This window comes from Centruroides vittatus, unplaced genomic scaffold (assembly GCF_030686945.1).
Source record: "Centruroides vittatus isolate TY-2023 unplaced genomic scaffold, ASM3068694v2 contig_1168, whole genome shotgun sequence".
Taxonomy (NCBI): Eukaryota; Metazoa; Arthropoda; class Arachnida; order Scorpiones; family Buthidae; genus Centruroides; species Centruroides vittatus.
The window spans coordinates 3,104,815-3,124,983 of NW_027120749.1; the positions used below are offsets into that span (position 1 = coordinate 3,104,815).

At 25.6% G+C, this 20,169-nt stretch overlaps 1 protein-coding gene across 2 annotated transcripts in view; it reads left to right on the forward strand.

Moving 5' to 3' along the window:
- LOC136982164 (neprilysin-1-like) overlaps positions 1–20,169 on the forward strand; it is a 47,722-nt gene that overhangs the window by 23,142 nt on the left and 4,411 nt on the right. The window contains exons 11-18 of one of the 2 annotated variants that reach the window (XM_067278596.1): positions 6,045–6,143; positions 9,995–10,072; positions 12,395–12,498; positions 12,575–12,636; positions 12,980–13,031; positions 13,119–13,186; positions 15,803–15,933; positions 19,178–19,243. In XM_067278596.1, coding sequence (XP_067134697.1) covers positions 6,045–6,143; positions 9,995–10,072; positions 12,395–12,498; positions 12,575–12,636; positions 12,980–13,031; positions 13,119–13,186; positions 15,803–15,933; positions 19,178–19,243 — 660 coding nt within the window. The remainder of the gene's footprint in view (positions 1–6,044; positions 6,144–9,994; positions 10,073–12,394; positions 12,499–12,574; positions 12,637–12,979; positions 13,032–13,118; positions 13,187–15,802; positions 15,934–19,177; positions 19,244–20,169) is intronic. The other variant, XM_067278604.1, reaches the window with a different exon arrangement.

Genomic DNA, 20,169 nt, shown 5'->3' on the forward strand with positions numbered 1-20,169 from the left:
TTCGAGTAGAGTATTTTTAATAATGTTAATTGAATGTATATTAGCGTTTAGAATACGAATTAATTCTAAAACGATTGATGTAAAAAAATAAACTAGAATCAAGTGAAATTATCGAATGTTAATTTCGTTACCAGTATTATTTATAATCTTTAAATAATGGTTAAAATGTGAGGAAGAATGATGCCATAATAAACAGTTTGAAATCTTCAATGCTTAAAAAATCATTATTTTTTAAAATACAAAATTTTAAATGCCTGACATCTAAATATTGGGAAAAACTTATAATTATTGAAAAATAAAATTAATCTTTGTGTGAAAAAATTGATCGAAACAGTGATTATATTTGTGTAAAGATTAATTAATTAACTTTAATTTTAAAATATATAAAATATTGTTATGCAAACTTAAAAATGTTTTTACACATCTGCGGAATCCTTAAATAAAATGTTTTTAATTTTATCATTTTTAACGAGTCTGTATGCAATTAATGTATAATAAAAATGAAGAAAACTAGATATTATATTATAATATTGTGAAAAGTCAGTGGTTCTCGACCTTTTTTAAACTAGCGACACAACTGTCGTCTTTGGTAGCACACCAACAGACTATTGTCGCAAGACGGTAAGGGTAGCACACCAACAAATAAGAAAATATAATAGTCGAGTATAATATTTTATTTAGTAAAGTCAAGTTTTATTCCTGTTTTAAAACTGTATATCTTATTTATTTAATAAGTTGTTATTGTTATTATTTTGGTTTAAAACCTTAAAATAATATTTTAACTGCAATTTTCACGTATTTTTTTGCATATTCATCGATTGTTCAAGACGTAAAAACACGACTTTTGTCTAAAGCTGATATATGACAAAAGTGGGGTAATGCAACCGACCGAAATTGCAATTAAAAGAAATTTTAAGATAGACGTAAATTATGTTTTATATGTAAAGAAATTAAATTTACATAAAATTCAGATTTCTTTTTATATTTCTTTAAGTTAATGATATTCGCGTAAATGTCGGTACGATAATATTTGAAGCTTTATTCATTTACAGGATAATGAGGCTGAATATATTTTCTTTCTACCTGTTAGACAAACTAATTGCAGCCATGTTCCCCATTTAAGAAAGTTAAACACTTCACGCTGCGCCGAGTCTTTTATTAACAAATGGCTCTGTGAACTGATAGAAAATTTAAAAAGCTCAAAATTAATTATTATGTGAAAGAAATAAAATATATTTTCTATTCAACCTTTTTCCTCTGAAGTTAAACATTAATGAATAAGTATTTAAATTTTTATATAAAATATATATTAAATAAATTTATAAATATTTAACTTCGATTTTAAAAAATTATTACTATTATTATTATAAACGTTTATTCACAAAAAGGGAGTGTTTCCCTGTTAAGGGGGTGTTGAATTTAATAGGGAAGATTACAAAAAAGGTTAAACAGTTTACATATATAAATAATAATCATTATAATGTTAATTACAAGTATATTTTTGTTGGATAATAACAATCAAAGCCTTAAAGTTATTAATACAGATAAAGTCACAGTTATTTAGTAGTAATGAACAATGAACTATTAAGTTAGGTTTTTTAACGTTTCTCTAATTTTGATAAAGTAATTATATAGTTTATATAAAACTTTTTTATTATCTTTGTTGATACTCATTCTAAGTTCAAGGAGTGATTTACATTGAATTGTTCGTTTGATATCGAGTGAGTCGCGCACATTTGTTAAGCCTTGACAATCCTGTATCAGATGGTAGAGTGAGAGTTTTTCGGAATTGCACCAAATACAATGATCTATTTGCAAAATTAATATAACTGTTGTTGATGTAAATAGAATATTTATTAAGGCGTATTTGTGCTATTAATCTTTTCACGTTTAAATTAATTGATTTATATATATATATGGTTGTGAAGATGGAATATGGAGCAGATTGGTGTACCAGGGATGATATTTACTTTGATTTAAACTTGTTTGATCCTTGTTAATAGACTGAGATATTGCAGATTCGATTAATAGAATATAGCCATATTTCCAGTTTTGCAAATTATCTTTGAATAGCAGGTCGGATACACCGAATGAGTTTAAGATTTTTTGAAACTTAGTTTGCCATAGTTGGTTTGAACTTATGTTTGTTTTTGCTTTTTTTTTGTAATTTCCTGATGTAGAACAATTAAATTATCATAACTTTTAAATTTTATACAGTAGTAGAATTTTATTATACGTTTGAGAAAAAAGGAAATGAACATATACGGTTGGTTTCGTTACGTATAGCGTAACCAGGAATAGATCTTTCTACCGATAGATGGAGAAGTTTACGAAGAAAATAAATTTGAAAAGATTCCAGTTTATATAAGTAATCGAAACCCCAAATTGGACTGGCATAGTATATAATGGGATTAATTATTGAATTATATAACTTCATATGGATATTCAAGTTTGACGTTTTCTGAGTAGAACATAGATACAAGAGATTGTCAATTGCCAACTTTCCTTTGTTATTAATAGTAGTTAGATGTGCTTTGAAGGTAATATTCGAATCAAATATAACTCCCAAAAAATTAACTTCTTTAACTATTTGTAGAGGAGTATTATTTAGATACAACTTTGATTCTGTTTGTGAAGTTTTACAATTATTACGGAATATTATAATCTTTGTTTTAGCGGAAGTTATTGTTAGTTTAATTGATTAATTTTCCTCTGTAAAGAAATTTTAGTAGGTGCAAGTAAAACCAAATCGTCAGCAAATTGAATATAGTGAAAAACTCTGTCAGCAATCTCAATCCCATCATTGGATTGGAGAAAAAGATGATCTAGATCAGATAAGTAAAAATTGAATAGATACGGTGAGAGAGGGTCTCCCTGAAGTGTTCCACGTGATAAATTTAATGATGGAGAAATGGAGTTTCCCTGTTTAATTTTTATACAATAGTTTGAAAATAATTTAAGTACTGTTGTTGAAAATCGGTCACCTGCACCCTTAATTCTTAATTTATGAACCAGTAGAGGAACGTAGACAGAGTCAAAAGCCTTTTTAATATCTGTAAATGCTGCGTATACTTTCCTATGTTTTATTATTAATTGAAGTTGTATTATAGACAGTAGTAGAAAAATTGCGAATTCTGTTCCTTTATTCTTGGTGTAAGCATATTGAAATTTTGCATCTAGATCCGTATCTTCGGTCCACTGACAAAATTTAGAGGCTAGCATTGACGTAAAGCATTTCCTTAATACTGAAAGCAAAGCAATAGGTCTATAATTATCCGGAGAAAGATGGTCGCCTTTTTTATATATCATTTTAATCGTAGCTGAATTCCAAGAGTCAGGGTATGTAATTTCTTTGTACATAGAATTAAATATTTTTAGTAGTTTTCTCTGAGCCTGATGAGGAAGCATCTTTAGAAAGCTACTTGGGATGTCGTCGTTACTTGGCGTAGATTTGATTTTGGTTTTATTAATAGCATCTTCTAAGTCATTAATTGTAAAGTAAGTATCTAAATATTCATTATGACTATCAATAATAAAACTTATTGGTGAGATAGGTTGAATATCTGAGAATCGTTGATAGAAATTTTTCCATACATTAAAGTCTATAACTGAAGAATTTGTACTAGGATTTATGTTACAGCGAACTGTTGAAGTCCTTACTGTTGTTGATTTGGGTTGATTCGATGTTTCTAAAATAATTCCTCTTTTTTGTCTTAAGCAGATTATTGTAAGTTTGTTTAGCCTTTCTATAATTAGAAAAGTTTACAGCATTCGGATCCTTTCTAAGTAAATTTAAGTTAATTTGTTTATTTTTTTCATTTTTTCATGTTCAGTGATGGTCGTACCAGGAGTTTTTATACCAAGAATCCATCACGTTAGAAATACGTGAATTAAAATCTCCAGTAATAAACAAAATAAATGGAGTAATATGTTGCCAGACATCAATAATGTTAAAAATTGCTTTTAGTTTTTCTAAGGAATCAGGTGGAATATAGGTAATCATTACTATAATTAATTTATTATTTTCATTTCCAAGAGTTAAATTCCAAATCAAGTTTACCATGAAACTTCAAGATCTTTATAACGTCAATTAAAGTTTACAAACTATTGATGATTACAAACGATGACAATTACAACGTTAAAATATTTACAAATGTCGGTTTTAACACACAAGAATAAACTAAAATTCAAATAGTCCACCAAAATCCGTACTGGTCCGTCGGAAAAACACCTTGCGAAGCAATCTCTGAGATTCAGTCAGTCACAAACTCATTCGACGTCCGACAACAAAGCAGCGAGACGAAACAACCTTCTTAGTCCAGTTCGTTTGGCCAACCACTTTCTCACCTTAAAATTTCTCACCTTGAAGCTAGGATTGATTGACCAATCAGCGCTTCCTAGCTTTGTCGTAGGTCCGATGATCCGCGGCCAATCAGCGATCGTGGATTCAAAACCAACGGTCGTTTCTCCAACGTCGACCATTGCTCGTTTGAAATAGAGTAAAAGGCGGGAATCGTACGTCCAGACGATCTTAAACCCCGACACCACGTATAGATTCTTTCATGGATATTAATAATAGTAGGCCTATATAGTTATCAGATTTTTCCGTGTGAAGAATTGTACATAGGTCCTTTTTTAATAGAATACATAACCCATCACTAGGGCGACCAGGTCCTATTGGTTTACATGCTAATGCTGTTTCAATTATGAAATGGTTAAACATATTTGATTTATATACTAAGTTAGATGTCGTCCATGTCTCGGTTATTCCAATAATATCTGGATTAAATTTGGATTGAGTATTAGTATTTTAGTTTTAAGTCCCTGGCAGTTCCAGTTTATGATCACAAAGGGCTAATTAATTAAAATAGGTTTCTTCTGATGGAATGTACTCTGTCTCAACGGACATCAACTTGTAGTTGTTTCTGGCAAGGAAAAAGGGAGAAAAGTCTCTACATGAACCGGTTTTCCCAAAACAGCACTGAATGTCAATCTGTCTCGACCTATTATTAACATATCGTTGCGTAATTTTATTTGCTGGTTTTGTTTTCTAATATGAAAGATTGGGAGTAATAGTTTACGTCTAATTCCGGATTCCTATGTTAGATCATGGGAGATTTGCATATCTGTCCATTCATTCAGAGAGTTTTGTTGTTTCATTTTTATGAATTTTGTGAAAAAGTTATCACGGATTTGATTGTTTTGTAAAGTTAATCTTATTACTGGGTTCATTAGTTAGTTGAATAATCTCCAGAATATTTTCATGTGATGCATTTTGTATGTTCAATACTGTAGTAATAAAATTATGTATTTCTACTTTTGAAATATTCCTTGAGGTCGGATAATTATAAAGAATTATATTATTACGACGAAATTCGTTAATTAGAACATCCATTTTGTATTGCGTCATTTCTTTTTCTGATTTTAAAGTCTCAATTTTATGTTTTAAGTTATAATTTGCATTGCATATCTTTATATTGCTCTTTGGTTCCTAGTATACTTTCGCGTATAAGATCCATATCTTCCTTAATAGATGATATTTGGATTGAAAGTTTTTCATTAGAAGAAAGAATTAAGTCAGAAATTTTGTCCCATAGAACTGTCGTTGGGATGTCCGGCGAAATGTTCGGATTATTTAAAGAAATATTTGGTTCACTTGGTGGTCTTTGCGGGCTATGGGGCGTTATATCTTGAAACAAATCAATAGCAGCCGAAGATAATTCTTGTGAAACTATCACCGAGCAAGTTATAATCCGTTGTGTTTAGAAATGGACGGAGAAGACAAGTCTTTTTTACTACCCTATTAATTGAACGAAAATAGCCAACACTGCGGTTCTTGTAAGTTAACAAAGCGCGCAAAAAAAGTCACCCGTAGCCATTATTATTATTATTATAAGAAACGAAAAATTTAATTTTTTAGTCTCATTATCAAACGCTTTATTTAATAAAATAATATAATTGATGACGTAACTAAAAAGAATTTAAATTCATTAGAAATTTCTTTGTATAACTATACTATACTAATAGCAAGTTTTTCTTTTAAGGTTCAGTCAATTATTCGATCTCTTAAACAAGCTTTTGTCAAAGTACTTCCTTCTCAGTCATGGATGGATTCCGAGACAAGAAGTCTTTGTGAGGAAAAGGTCTATATTTTAAATAATTAAAATATTTAATTTACAATTTTTATTTATATCAGTAATTTTTTTTTACAATTTTACAAAAATTTTACAATACCATGATTGAAGTTGCAGATTAAAAATAGAAATAATTTATATAATTTGAAAAAAAAATGCTTTGTAAAAACGAGCAATTATTTATTGCGACATCGTCACAATGCCGGGCTGCAATTTTTAATCATATTCTTAATTTATTCAATTTAAAATATGTTTTCCATCTCAAATTAGTAGTGTTTTGTCCCTGTACATTATACTTTTCTGTAGCAATGGAGCCGTACTGGTCATCTATCTAACTCCTTTCGGGAAAACGTTTTGAATCGAAACAACGTGACTTTCGGTATAGTTAATCGAGCCTCCTAAACCTAATCTTTCCGTATATGGACTAGGTTTTCATCTAACTCCGTTCTCGAGATTAAGGAAATTCCCACTGTTGTCAATTGTCTGTCTAGACAGCGGACGACAGTGGGACGAATTTCTTATAAAAACTATTTCCGAACAGTTTTAATAATTAGAAATTCGTAAAATGAAAACATTCACGAAATACGATTCTTTTATTTACTTATATAATTAAAATGATTAAAAATATAAATATGTATGCATATGTAATTATTATTTTTATTTATTTAAAATTAATTAAATGAAATAATTTAAAAACAGGAAATAATAGGCCTAATACTTTCAAAATATTGTACTGATTTATTTACATTTTTTCACCATTTACTGATTTGTTATAATACAATTTTTATTAACGTATAAAAAACATATACATTGAAAAAATATTTCTAATAAACTTTACAAACGATTAAACTTTATTTTTTAACGTATTAATTAGTGAAAAAATGCTTGTCGTTTCTTTCAAAAATTAATTTTTAAACAGTGAATTTTTGTATTTAATTTATTGGATAAAATAATTTTTGTATTTAATTTATTGGATAAAATAATTTTTAATATTTAATTGAATTTTTTGAACATTACAAAACCAAAGTTATTTTGAGAATTTAAGAAAAAATTAATTTAATTTAAATTATTTATTTGCTTTAGAAAGTAACATGAATAAATAATTTTAATATTCATTCATGTTTTTTTTTAAATTAGATACTTAAAATTTAAAAAAAAATGAATAAATATTAAGTAAATGAACGGTAGAAAAAAATAATTTGTTTAATTAAATCTTTTTTCTGGAAATGATTCATGATTTAACTTAATTTGACACTTGTAAAATAATTTATTGAAAAAAATAGATTGTCAAAATAATTATTTTTAAAAATGGAATGTGTAATTATCAAATATTTTAAATTATAATTATTTTTTATTTAATTGCTAGTTATAGAATTCGTATTGAATTTGAGTCTGTAATTCATTTTTGTTTTAAATCTTACAGAAAAACTAGTCTGCAAATATTTAAATTATTCTATTTTAAAGTCAAATAATTGAAATGAATTTTATAATCTGTTTCGATGGGTTAAATTAATTATATTGAATAAATAATAAATATTTTAATTAAAATTTGTCAAATAAATCATGAAAGAAAATAGTTCGTAAATTTACATTGCTTTTTAAATTAATACAATATAGAAAGTTATTTTATTTAAAATTTTAAAAATAGAATATATTATTAATAATTAACAAAATATTATTATTAGACCATTTTAAGTTAGTAATACAGGCCTAGTTTAGATTGAAGTGATCCAAAGTAATTATCCGAACATAAACCCTAATTAGTTCCAATTCAAACAACCACGAATTACATCAGAATATTAATAAACGGCATCCTCTATGCAGCAAATACTTCATTGAATATTCCTTTGTATGAATGCCGAATCGTTAATAGACTATTTTTTTTTCATGCAATTAAATTGGATAATTTGAGTTACGCGCGTGTACACGTGTTTATTTCATTTCATACTGATAAAATATACATATAGTACCTGCACTTTTTATATTTTTTATAACATCACTCACACATTCTCATTTTTTTACTGCTCAGTTAAGATGTTACATTTCGTCCTCGATTCATTTATTCGAAATGTTTTATATCCGTATTCCATGATGTATTGAAAAGGCATGCAAAAGATTATTTTTTAAAATATTTTTTTGAATTTATTGCATAATTAATCTTTTATGTACGATACCTATCTCATACAATCTAATATATATTGTATGAAGTAGTTGTGAAGAGTATATATTATTAATATTATGCTCAATCTTAGGATTATGTGTTTGAAAGGTATAATAATATAACTATCTTATATAAAAGCGATGCTGAAAGTTCTCTTTCTTTTGAAAAATGAAAAACGCTCATCGAGATCAATATATTCAGCACTGTGGACATTAAGAGGGCTTTGCAAATTCATCGTCAGTGTTAATCGATAATTAATCGTCAATGTTAGGCCAGGCCCGCAATAGGGGCTACCGGATGGTGAACGACAGGGCTTATGAAAAATTTCCAAGTTGTTTACCTGGTTTCGATCCCAGATGCCCTGAGTGGTAGTCTGACGCCTCGGATATCCGGCCGATAATAATGAATATATAATGCTGTAATCTTTTGTTAATAACAGATAATTTTTTTTTATTAGTCATAGAATTTCTGTCTTCGTAACAAATATTTTCAATTGTGTTGATATCACTAAGATAACAAATATCATTTGTTAATTAATCGCTTTCTGATAAAATATTAATTGAAGTCATTCCGGATTAACCTAGAAAAATGAGAAAGCAATTAAAGTTTTATTTGACAGTCTTGCAACTTCTTAAATTATTATCGAAACTGATAAAATTGTAACGCTAATCTAATTTAACCTAATTTATAACAAAAACCGAAAATTAATTTTATATTATACTCTAATCAAATTCTACACAGTTTTACGAGGCAAATAGTACATTCAACAGCTTTTATGGTGGTTATTTTAATAATTGTACTTTTTTGACTCCGTATGCATTAAAGTTATAATTTTTCAAAATAATCGATAGAACTCAATTGCAGTAAAAATGACCAGACAACATTCTTCAGATGCTGAAGAGCATTGTCTGACTCCAAAGATAGTTATGAAGTACTTCGGAAAGTCATAAAAGTCATCGTGAAATCATAATTTATTTCTTGAATTTTACAAAATAACTTATTTGAATAAAATTATACGCTGTCAAATATAAATAAAATCACATAAATAGGAAACGATTTCAGAATATAATTTTCAAAACTAATTTTGGTAATTTCAAAAAATTTTGTAAGTTATGTATGTATCAAAAAGCTGCTTTATTGTCACATTTCCGATTCCTACATTCAAACCGGATTGATTGATAATTAATTTTTAAACGTTATTCTTAATTATTTTGTTTTATTGTCCTTCTGTACAAATTCCTACTACTTGTACTGTACATACACTAACTTACTATGGAATTAAAACTTTCACATTATATATTGATGATGATAATAAAAATTGAAAAAAATAGATTCAGTTTAGTAAATTTAATATGTTTATCTGGATTTCTCTTTATTATAAAAAAAACAGTAAATTCTTAAAAATTACAGTTTAATTTCTTTTCAAATACGGTAATTATAATTATGTTAAATAGTGTTCACCTGATGGCTAATAATTTTAAAAAGCTTGTATATTTGGAATTTTGTGAATTTTTGCTGTAATTTATGTAATTGTATTATAATATCTTTGCCAAATAAATCCTTGAAATACGGTTAACTACGAAAATATAGGTAAAAAAATAGGAATGTAATGTTCCAAATACTTTTTATTACTGTAGTTTATGTACTTAAATATTTATTAAGTAATATTGTTTAAAATGTTTATATTTTCATGTTGCAGGTTGAAACAATGGCAGAAAAAGTCGGTTATCCTCAATACATAACTGATTCTTTTCAATTGGACAGTGATTATGCCGGTGTAAGTAATTTTAGCAGATAACATTTCTAAAATGAGAATGCTGACATTGTTATTGGCACATTTCTTTCCAATAAATTTCTTTTCGAATATTCAAGTGATGAAATGAATAATATTCACTTTTTGATTTCCGTTTTGTATTCAAATTATTTTGACTATAAATTAATCAAATAATAATATAAATTTTTCAAACTATTTTGTATTTTAAGATTCAAAGCGCACAGAAATCGACGAGATTTGATTGCTATTGAATTTACTAAAATGGCTATCAAATATTATTTTATAATAAAACATCTATTTTAAATTCCCTTTCGTTTTAAATCAATAATATGTTTATACTGTGTAAAAATGTTTGATACATGTGCCATCTTTGCTACTTTCTCAGATTGCTACATAATCGTGCAAACGTGAAATAGCAGACTCTACTGTTTTATACACTTAAAAGTTAGACAAAGAATTGTTTCTTATCTTGGTTGTACATATACTGTCTCTAGTCTGTATTACTCCTAACTGATCTGAAAATACTGAAAAGGGATAAAATAACGTGCTCTTCGGTACTACAATAGAATCGATCGACAGTTGAAGTAAAAGGGCTGAAACCAAAAAAAAATTCTGAAACTTTTAAGAATTTTGAACAGGTTCAGTCTGAATCTCTCTGATCGAGAGGGCGGATATAGTGTTCTATACATTTATTCATAACTCTATATTATAGATTACATGTTTTTCTGATAGCTGTCTATTTTTTTAACCAAGTTTTTCTTTTATGTATTGTAATATATTTCACAAAAATTCGAACATTTTGTTAAATGACGTTTTGTTCATTAGAAAAGAATTTAATTTTGATAATTTCCACAGTTCTTTGTTTGTATACCTGGTAAATTACTTTACGTTCATGTCGCTTTATAAAATAGAAGGAAAAAATCTTAACTTTCTCTCGATTTTGTAAATAGAAGAAAAAACCTAGAAGTTTAATTATAGAATATCGATTAATTTAAAAGCTTTTTTCTGGATAGCTTTTAAAATGAATATTTGTATGATAAAAGCATCGCAAACAATTAAATTATAATTAATGGAACACGAATATGTTTTCACATCATAAGGTGAAAACATAAAAATATATCATAAACGAAAAACTTCTTTTCCAAAAGAGAAAAATGATGATGATAAATCCAAAAATAGCGACAAATTTCAAAAGACATTTTACAATATTCTTTATTTCATATCGTATAATAATAATAATATAAATGTTTTGAACCTTCTCTATAGTACGCCTATTACAGAAATTATAAGAATTTGTAAATTTGTATAGAGATGCACGAGTCTCCATAATTTTCTCTCTTTTTTTTTTTAAACATTATTTATATAAAAATTATGAAAGTTGTTACTTGTTTAATTTTAGTAGATTTCTACAGTTTCGTTTTTTATATTATCTTCGAAATAGTACGTACTCTATTGATGTACAGTTTATTCTGTATTTTTCACTCTAGTACAAGACATGTTAAATCTATTTTCCTATCATGAATTTCTATTAAAAATGTTTTCATATTGTTTTTAAAACTACTACTACTACTATTGTTATTTTATTATAAAAATAATAATCTCCTATTTTCAGTTGTTTGTTTTTATTAAATACTAATTATAAAATATTATCATCAAGCAATGTTTTAATTGATTTCATTTTAAAGCTAAATTTTATATAAAAAATGTGATAAAAATTTTATTAACTAATAATATAAATCTATTTTCAAATATTCAAACATTCATATAAATATAAGAATAGATATTGAGTATACATATTTTAATTATTGCATTGAAAAATGTTTGAAAAATTACGAAATTTAGTACAAGAATTTTAAATTAGATAATTAAAAGAATGTAACTACAGACTTGTATGTACATTTTATGCATATATTGATTGAAATATTTTGTAAAAATAATAAAGTAATAAAATTTTCCGAAAGACGAGAAAGCGAGAACGATCGATAAAAAACTAAAACGATAAAGGTTTAAAGTGATTACTTTCTATTACTAATTCATGCTTCTTAAGTATTTTTAGAAATACTTTTTCTTTTTTTGAAATTCTTAATTTTTTTGTCTTTTTTTGCTTGAAAAATAAATTAAAATTAATTTGATAAAACTAAATTTTACATAAAATGAGAAATTAGGAGTTGTTAAAAATATTTTACACACTTTTAATTACAGAAATGAGAACTTTTTACATTTTATACGTAAATTTTTTGTAGTTATTTTAGTAATTTAGTATTTACCGAATTATTTTAATATTCACTTATATAACTGTATATTTAACACATTTCTATATTTTAGTTAGATATTTCTGACGATCACTTTTTAAATAATATCCTTCGAATGAATAGATACGAAGTTATCAAAGAATTACTTAAAATGACAAGAACTGTTGATAAAGACAGGTAAATTATTTTTTACACATCTATTATGCGCACATTTAATAATTAATTATTATTATTTTTATTTCGTTTTCTTTAGGGATTGGCTGGTCCAACCTCTTGTTGTCAATGCTTTTTATGAACCTACTGGAAATTCAGTCAGTAAGTCTGAAAAAATATTATATTCTTTCATAAGAATAAATGTTTCTATATGAAATATTGAAACTGGAATATAAAAATTATAAACTATGCTAAATATTTTCTATTATGTTAACCGTGATATTTTATTTTTTGAATTCTTTTTTTTTATGTGGAAAATTTATTCCTGTGATCTTTAAAAATAATACTACTTATACTGTGAAATGAATAAACTATATTGCCATTTATAATAATTTATTGAAAAAAAAACTTAGTTTAAATGAACTCTTAATTTAATAATTGCAACTTTTTACTTTTAAAATTATTTAAGCTATTCGACAGTATTTTAAAAGTATGATTTTTTTAGTATTTCCAGTTGGCATCTTACGTCCTCCAATATTTTCTCCAGACCGTCCCAAGTAAGTAATTATTTTTTATAACCGGAAAAAAATCAATTATCTAGAAATTAAAGACATTGCTCTCATACAGTTTTTTATTATTTGTAGGTATTTGAATTTCGGTAGTTTTGGCGTTGTCGTTGGCCACGAAATTACACACGGATTCGATAACAGTGGTAATAAATGGTCCTCTATCCGCTCATGGTAACATTGCAACACCACACGTTAATTTTTTTAATTACAATGTTTTTAATGTCAATATTTGCCCACTCGAATGATTCTATTCAAAATTGCTTTTTATTCTAAAATAGTCTTTCAGTTCGTCAATCGATTTTTAAGGTATTTTAAAGTAGATTCTGAATACTTTAAAATACATCATTTGCTTACATTTTCGATAATTTAAATAACAATTGAACAAATTTTGCAACTGTTAAATTTGTTTTTAGATTATATTAATTTTTACATTCATATTTTAAAACAATAGAATATAAAAAAGTAATAGCCAAATTTTCCACTAAGTCACCGACATATTGATGATTGGTTAGAGCTTCCTTTACTGGAAAAAAAACGATTAAAACTTTAACCATGTCCAAAAATTTTGACCTTGAATCATTGTTAACCTTGAACAAAAATTTTTAAAAAGTACTCCGGATTAAAAGAAGTTCTAGAGAAAAATATTCTCTGCCAAAAATTTTCGAAAGTTTGTGAGTAATTACTATTAAAGTGTGGGTGATTTATAACTAAACTTTGATTATCAGAAAACAATTATTTATTGTTCACAAATACTTTTAGATATAAAATTAATTATATTTTATAAAAAAAATCTTCCAAGAAAAATTACAATTTCATATTTCACTACTCTGTAAAAATATCAAATATTTTCTTATTTATTAAACAAATAAAATTTCGAAACTGTGCCACTAAATTAATAATGTGATATTTAAGATATTTACGCACACTTCGAGAATGTGATATTAATTTCGTTAATTGCGTGTCTTCAAAAATGATTATGTTTCAATAAATTTAACAATAATAAATAATAACAATAACAACATCAATTTAATTTATATTGCATTAATTAGAAAACAATATTTTTAAAATATTAAAAGAAAAACGGAATATGACTTTAATAAATCACTTACACTAGCGTATTCAATATGCATGCTCCATTATACTTGATTTAGAACCTGATTTAGTATTAATGGTGACAATATCTTTCAAGCGAAATGAAAAGAATAAAATAAAATAAAAATGAGAAATTATGTGGCAATTGCCTTTCAGGAAATTGTCAAGTAATTCTTTTTTAATGTATTTTAAAGTCCATTTAAGTGTTTTATCGAGTGTTTGTATCTCACGCTTAACATTTATAATGTCTAGACCGATCATATTTATCCGTCATATAGGGAGAGTTTGTAAGATAGTGAAAAATGGGTCTAAAATTGACTAAACTTGGATTAATGTTATTTTTTTAAATTATTTATATATTGACTTATAAACTAGTTAAATTGCATTAGAAAATCTGGTTCTATTTAAAATTTTATTTTATTTTTGAGGGTTAAAACATACGAAATTCGGGGTTATTTCGGACAAACCGGGACGTATGGTCTTTGTTTTTGAAGTCTAAAGTTTTTGAAGCCCTAAACAAAATTCTGACTGAAAAATTTTGTAAAGAATCTAAACTGCTGGTAATTCTGTTAGATAATGAAGAATTAGAATTTGGAATTAAAAATTCCTATAAACATACAAATATTTTAAAAATTCTATTCAGCTTACTTCACTCATATTAAAAATATCTTTTATGACTCTGTAATAGTTGATTTTATAAACATAATAATTTACAGATATTCTCGTCAATATAATAAAAAAAACAGCCTAATGCTGTCATCAATTTAAAACAAAACTTAATTTAAAAGTAAATTATTTTCACATTCACTTTGAAAATATCGTCTCACTCGAATTATTTATACCTGGAATGACAGAATATAGTATTGAGTCCTATTTCGTTTTAAGATAAATAAAACATTTCATCTTAAGAAATTTATTTCAATAAATTCTTATGTTTTTATATAAGTTATATTTTCTCAAATATATAAATATTTTAAAATTTAAAATAAATTTCTGCACACGAAAACAGTCTATTTTTATTCTTATGTAATATGTTTTTCTTGTAATATAAATTAATTGTTTCCTTGTTTTTCTCTTTGTTCGTTCGATACGTGTTTATTTTGTAATAGTTTAAGACGATGTTTTGAATAAAACATTAGCTTAATACATGCTTGTACAAATAATACTCGAGGTATTTTGTTTACTAATAAAAACTGTAAAAGTATTGGATTTCTAAATTACATTACACTTACTATTTGCTGTTTCACTTAAAAATAACGATCAATAATGTATTTCTGAAAATCAGAAAGTGATTTACAGATTCGAAAAATTTATGAAACTAAAATCAGTGAAACCGGAACAACATAATGAATAATGGATGAGATAAACGAACTTTCACAACGTTAATTCGGTAGAATATTTTTCAAATGTGTTAAATTCTCGGATTAAATTAATTTTAAATGCTCCATTAAAAATTTTATATCCAATATATTCATATTCACATATAATTTAAATTTTTATTAGAAAATAAAAATTAAAGTACATTAAATAATTTATTGAAGAATCAAAATATTGTTTAATCAATTATCTCCTCTTTAGAATTGATTTACTGACAACAAAATGTGATATTAAATAAATAATTTGATAAATTCTCTTCGCTCAATTAATTATTTTTATTTATGAATTAGGAAGAAAATTTGATAAAGCTGGTAATTTCACTCAGTGGTGGCCAGAAGAAGTGATCGATAAATTCAAAGAGAAAACTGTCTGCTTCGTCGAACAGTATTCTCAATATACTATCGATATGGTTGGGCAAAATGTAAGTTTTTTCATTACTTTTAATTTGGAAAATTAATTCTCTTATGACCGAATAACAATAAATAAATTTTGATTCACGCTTTTATCACTTTATCTGTATCTAAACGAGTTTATTATGATTGTAACATAGCAACAGAACAGCAGAAAAATGTTTTCTTTGTAATTTTATTATTCATTAGAACGTCAACTAATAACCTGAAACAAACAAACACTTTTACATCCTTAAATTAATATATTATCGTGCAAGATTTAATAAGTAATGTTTTTATATTTATTATATAAACATAATGTCTTTTAAATAAAGGAAATTATATTAATTTTATTTTAAAATTTAAAATATTTCAGTTTTTATAACTAATTTGAAATTATAGATAAAAGTTTACTCATTTTTCTGTCTGAATAGTCTTCTTATAGAAACATTTTTTTATATAATTATTTAAAATATTCAAGTAAAATTAATAGTTTATATATAAAGTTTTTGAAGTAAGTGGCATTTAGAGTAAAATTAGGGTATAGTTTTATAAATACAGATGTTCGTGGTATATTTGTTAAATTCTAAATTCTAAATTTTATTAAAAGTTAATTGTTTGAAGTTTCACCTTATTAAACCACGTTCTTGGTAAATAATGTAAAAATAACATTTCCTTTATGAGAAGATAATTTTTATGTAACTAACCGATAAAATTTCCTGTTTAGGCTGAACAATGAAATTTCCTTCCTTTTCGCTTCTTTTTCTAATTATGGCAGAGTTTTGTATTGATTGAAAACTTTCATCACGATGTTAATTTCCTCTCTTTTATCAGGAATTGGAGCAATGAAATCTCGATTTAATAAGCTTTCGTCTTCTCTTAAGACACATTATTTATATAACTCTAGGGATTATTCGAAAGAAAAGATAAGATTTCTGACGTAACGACATGGAAAAAATTTTCTAGTTTTTTAATTTGATTCTAAATGTCTCTCATCTAAACAATAGGCTACACAATAATTTGTATAGATAATTTATATTGTTTTTATAGCATAGTTCTGATTCGCATATATATATGCGAATCAGTAATAGCATAGTTAGAACTATACTATTATTGATATTGATATATATATATATAATAGCATAGTTAGAACTATGCTATTACTGATTCGCATATTACTATATGATATATATATATATATATATATATATATATATATATATCATATAGTAATATAGTAATTTCATATATCAGTAATTTAAATTTATAAAAATGCAAAACAAATTAAAATCAACATTTCTACGTTTTGGTAATGTAAATGGATCAATAAACATTATCATAAATTAATGATTTAGCATAAAAGTTGTCTTACAGTAGTTAATATATATATAACTATTTTTTCATTTTGACTAACTTTAAAATAAACTTCATCGTATAACATATAACATTTATGCATAATTGTCGGGAATGCGCTTCAATAGTAATCACCCATTGACTGCTGAAATATCATTGGTATGTAAATTGTTGCAGACAAACTTATTAACGTTTTGATGAACTCTGTGTCCGTGATTACACGAATACACTTTTCACTTGGATAAGCGAAGGAAATTAAAATTTAAAACGATTATAAATTGCAGAAAATTTGAATACACACATTTGTAATTCGTTGTTACGATAAAATTATATTATGGATAGTTCTTTAGTTTCAATTATTTTACTTTGTAAACGTTTGTCACTTTTTAAAATTAAAAAAATTAATGAGAAGTTAATAATTTAAGTCTGAATTAATTATATATCAATATAATTAGTATTTTTTTATAAGTTAACATTAAAACTAAAAGATAATTATAAAAATGTTTATTGATTCTCAGGATTCGAATTTGGGATTTTTAGAAATTTTGTAATATTAAAAAATTTCTAAAAAGTTAAATTACATACGAATAAAATTGGAAAATACTCTTAAAAACAGTAAAAATAATAATAAAGAACACTCTTTCAGTTATAAAAATATAAATATTTTATAACCAAAGTTAAACATTAAAATTGTAAAACTAAATCCTTTATTAACACGTTGGATATAGTAAACATTAACATAAAAATGTATTTCAAAAGTCAATTTATCCTTCTATTAATTTTTAATTTGTAACGAACATTTTTAACGCAAAATATTTTAAATAAAATAACTTTTTATCTCCATATTGTTCATATTTAACTTTTTAATTATTTAAAATATTCTCAGAATAATGTAAGAGATTAAAGTTGAATGAAAATAATCATTTTTATTTTCATTACGGTAAATGAAAATGTACAAGATTAGAATGGTAATCTGGTTACATTAGGAATTTATCTTCCATTGCAAATAATCGATACATTCATATTTATGACTATTCCATTTTTCATTGATATCTATCTATATTTCAATTTATCATCCTTTCAGATTACTCCACAGTCATTTGCAAATGGTTATCACCTTTTCCTTCTCCTCTAAACTGTCGTCTTCTTGTTAAACATTATATTACTTTTTTCTATCATACATAGCTATCTCTCATTCAATTTCTATTTTATTATTTTATATTTGAGCTCTCTCCCATTTAAAAATCAGAACAATTGGAAAAACAAAACACGAACTTTTCTATTGATTTATTTTATTTTATTTCTTCTTTTGTTATATATTTGTAGAACTGAAAGAAACCTATCAAAATTATTGAAGTGGCTTAAAATTAAATGAAAAACGTAATAAACTTTCGTTTTAATCTTCTGTCACACGCTTTAGTGATTAGCCTTTGCTTTCATTTCGAAATTAATCATCTTTTTTGTTTACTTTAAGCTTTGAAAAGTAATTGAATTTTAAAAAATGGCTATTGTGTTTGGACTAAAAACTGTAATTTAAAATAAATCGAAATTCGTGCGGGGTTTGTAAAGTAGCTAACAGTTCTTATACAAGCAGATTTGCTTATTTAATTTTCGCTAATTACAATTTTTGTCTAAAAATTAACTTTCGTACACGATCTTCAATATGTTTACAAAAAAAAATCAAGCATTTTTTTAAAAAGCTTTGCAAAGCTAAAGTTTAAACATATTATACTTTTAAAGCAGTACTCTAGGCTTACATATTATATAAATTTTCATTTAATTAGCATACAAAACTATAAAGTTATATTTATTACAATTACGATGAGAAAATAAAATACAATATATAATCTCAATATAAAAAAATATTATCTTTAAATATGTATTTAGATTTTAAGTTAATATCAAGGATATTTATAATTTTAGGTAAATGGCAATCAGACTTTAGACGATAATATTTGTGATAATGGAGGTTTACAGCAAGCATTTAAGGTATGTATTACGCATATTGATGGCTCTTAAGAGCAAGGTGTTAAATTTGGTGTTAAGAGTTTTTCACTGTAGTCCATCGATATATAAAAAATGTCGTAATGACCTGTTTATTTTTAAGCTTTTATTAAATGTTGTTTTATATGGAAGAAAACAATTGTATTTAATTAAAATATATAGAAATTATTCTTCACCAGAAGAATAATCGTCTATTTTGAACAAATAAAATTAGTTTCTATTTATATAAAATGATTGTAAATAAACTTAAAATGTAAATATTAAATTTGATTTAATCTTTATTTAGTAAATAAAACAAAATTTAATCAATAAAATCGCACACAGTATTTAATCGTATTTATAACTATACTACTACATATAGGCTATGTGCTAGGTTAAGATTTCAAAGCTTTCGCTCTGGGAACTCGGGAGCAAATTCAAGTGAGCAACTCCAAGAATTTTTTATGGACTATCTCTTCCAAATAAGTTAATCTCTGTTCCTACCATCGGATTTCCCCATTATCGTGAAGTTCGTCCATGTCCATATGATGGAAAAGGCTCTCTTAGTTACCACGGCGGAAAGAGTTAACAAAACTAAGATGTTGAAGGTCAAACTTCTTCGGAGTGTCTAATATATTTGACTTCTTTGAGACTTCAGGTTTTTCTGTATCCTAAAAATCTGCTCAATTTTGGCAGACATATTTTGTATATTTTATAAAAATATATTTGAGAATTTGGTAGCGTAATTTGTTGTTCGGACACCGTAGTTTGAAATTCATGTGATGGCAACAGTATTCCAAACGTGAACAAAATGGAGCAGTTTAATGAAGAGGAAAGAAAAATTGTAGTTGACGAATTTTAAAAACACGAAGAAAGGGCGAGAAGCTTCTCAGTTAAGCATTTTGTGAATATGGAGATGGCAAGAAGGAGAG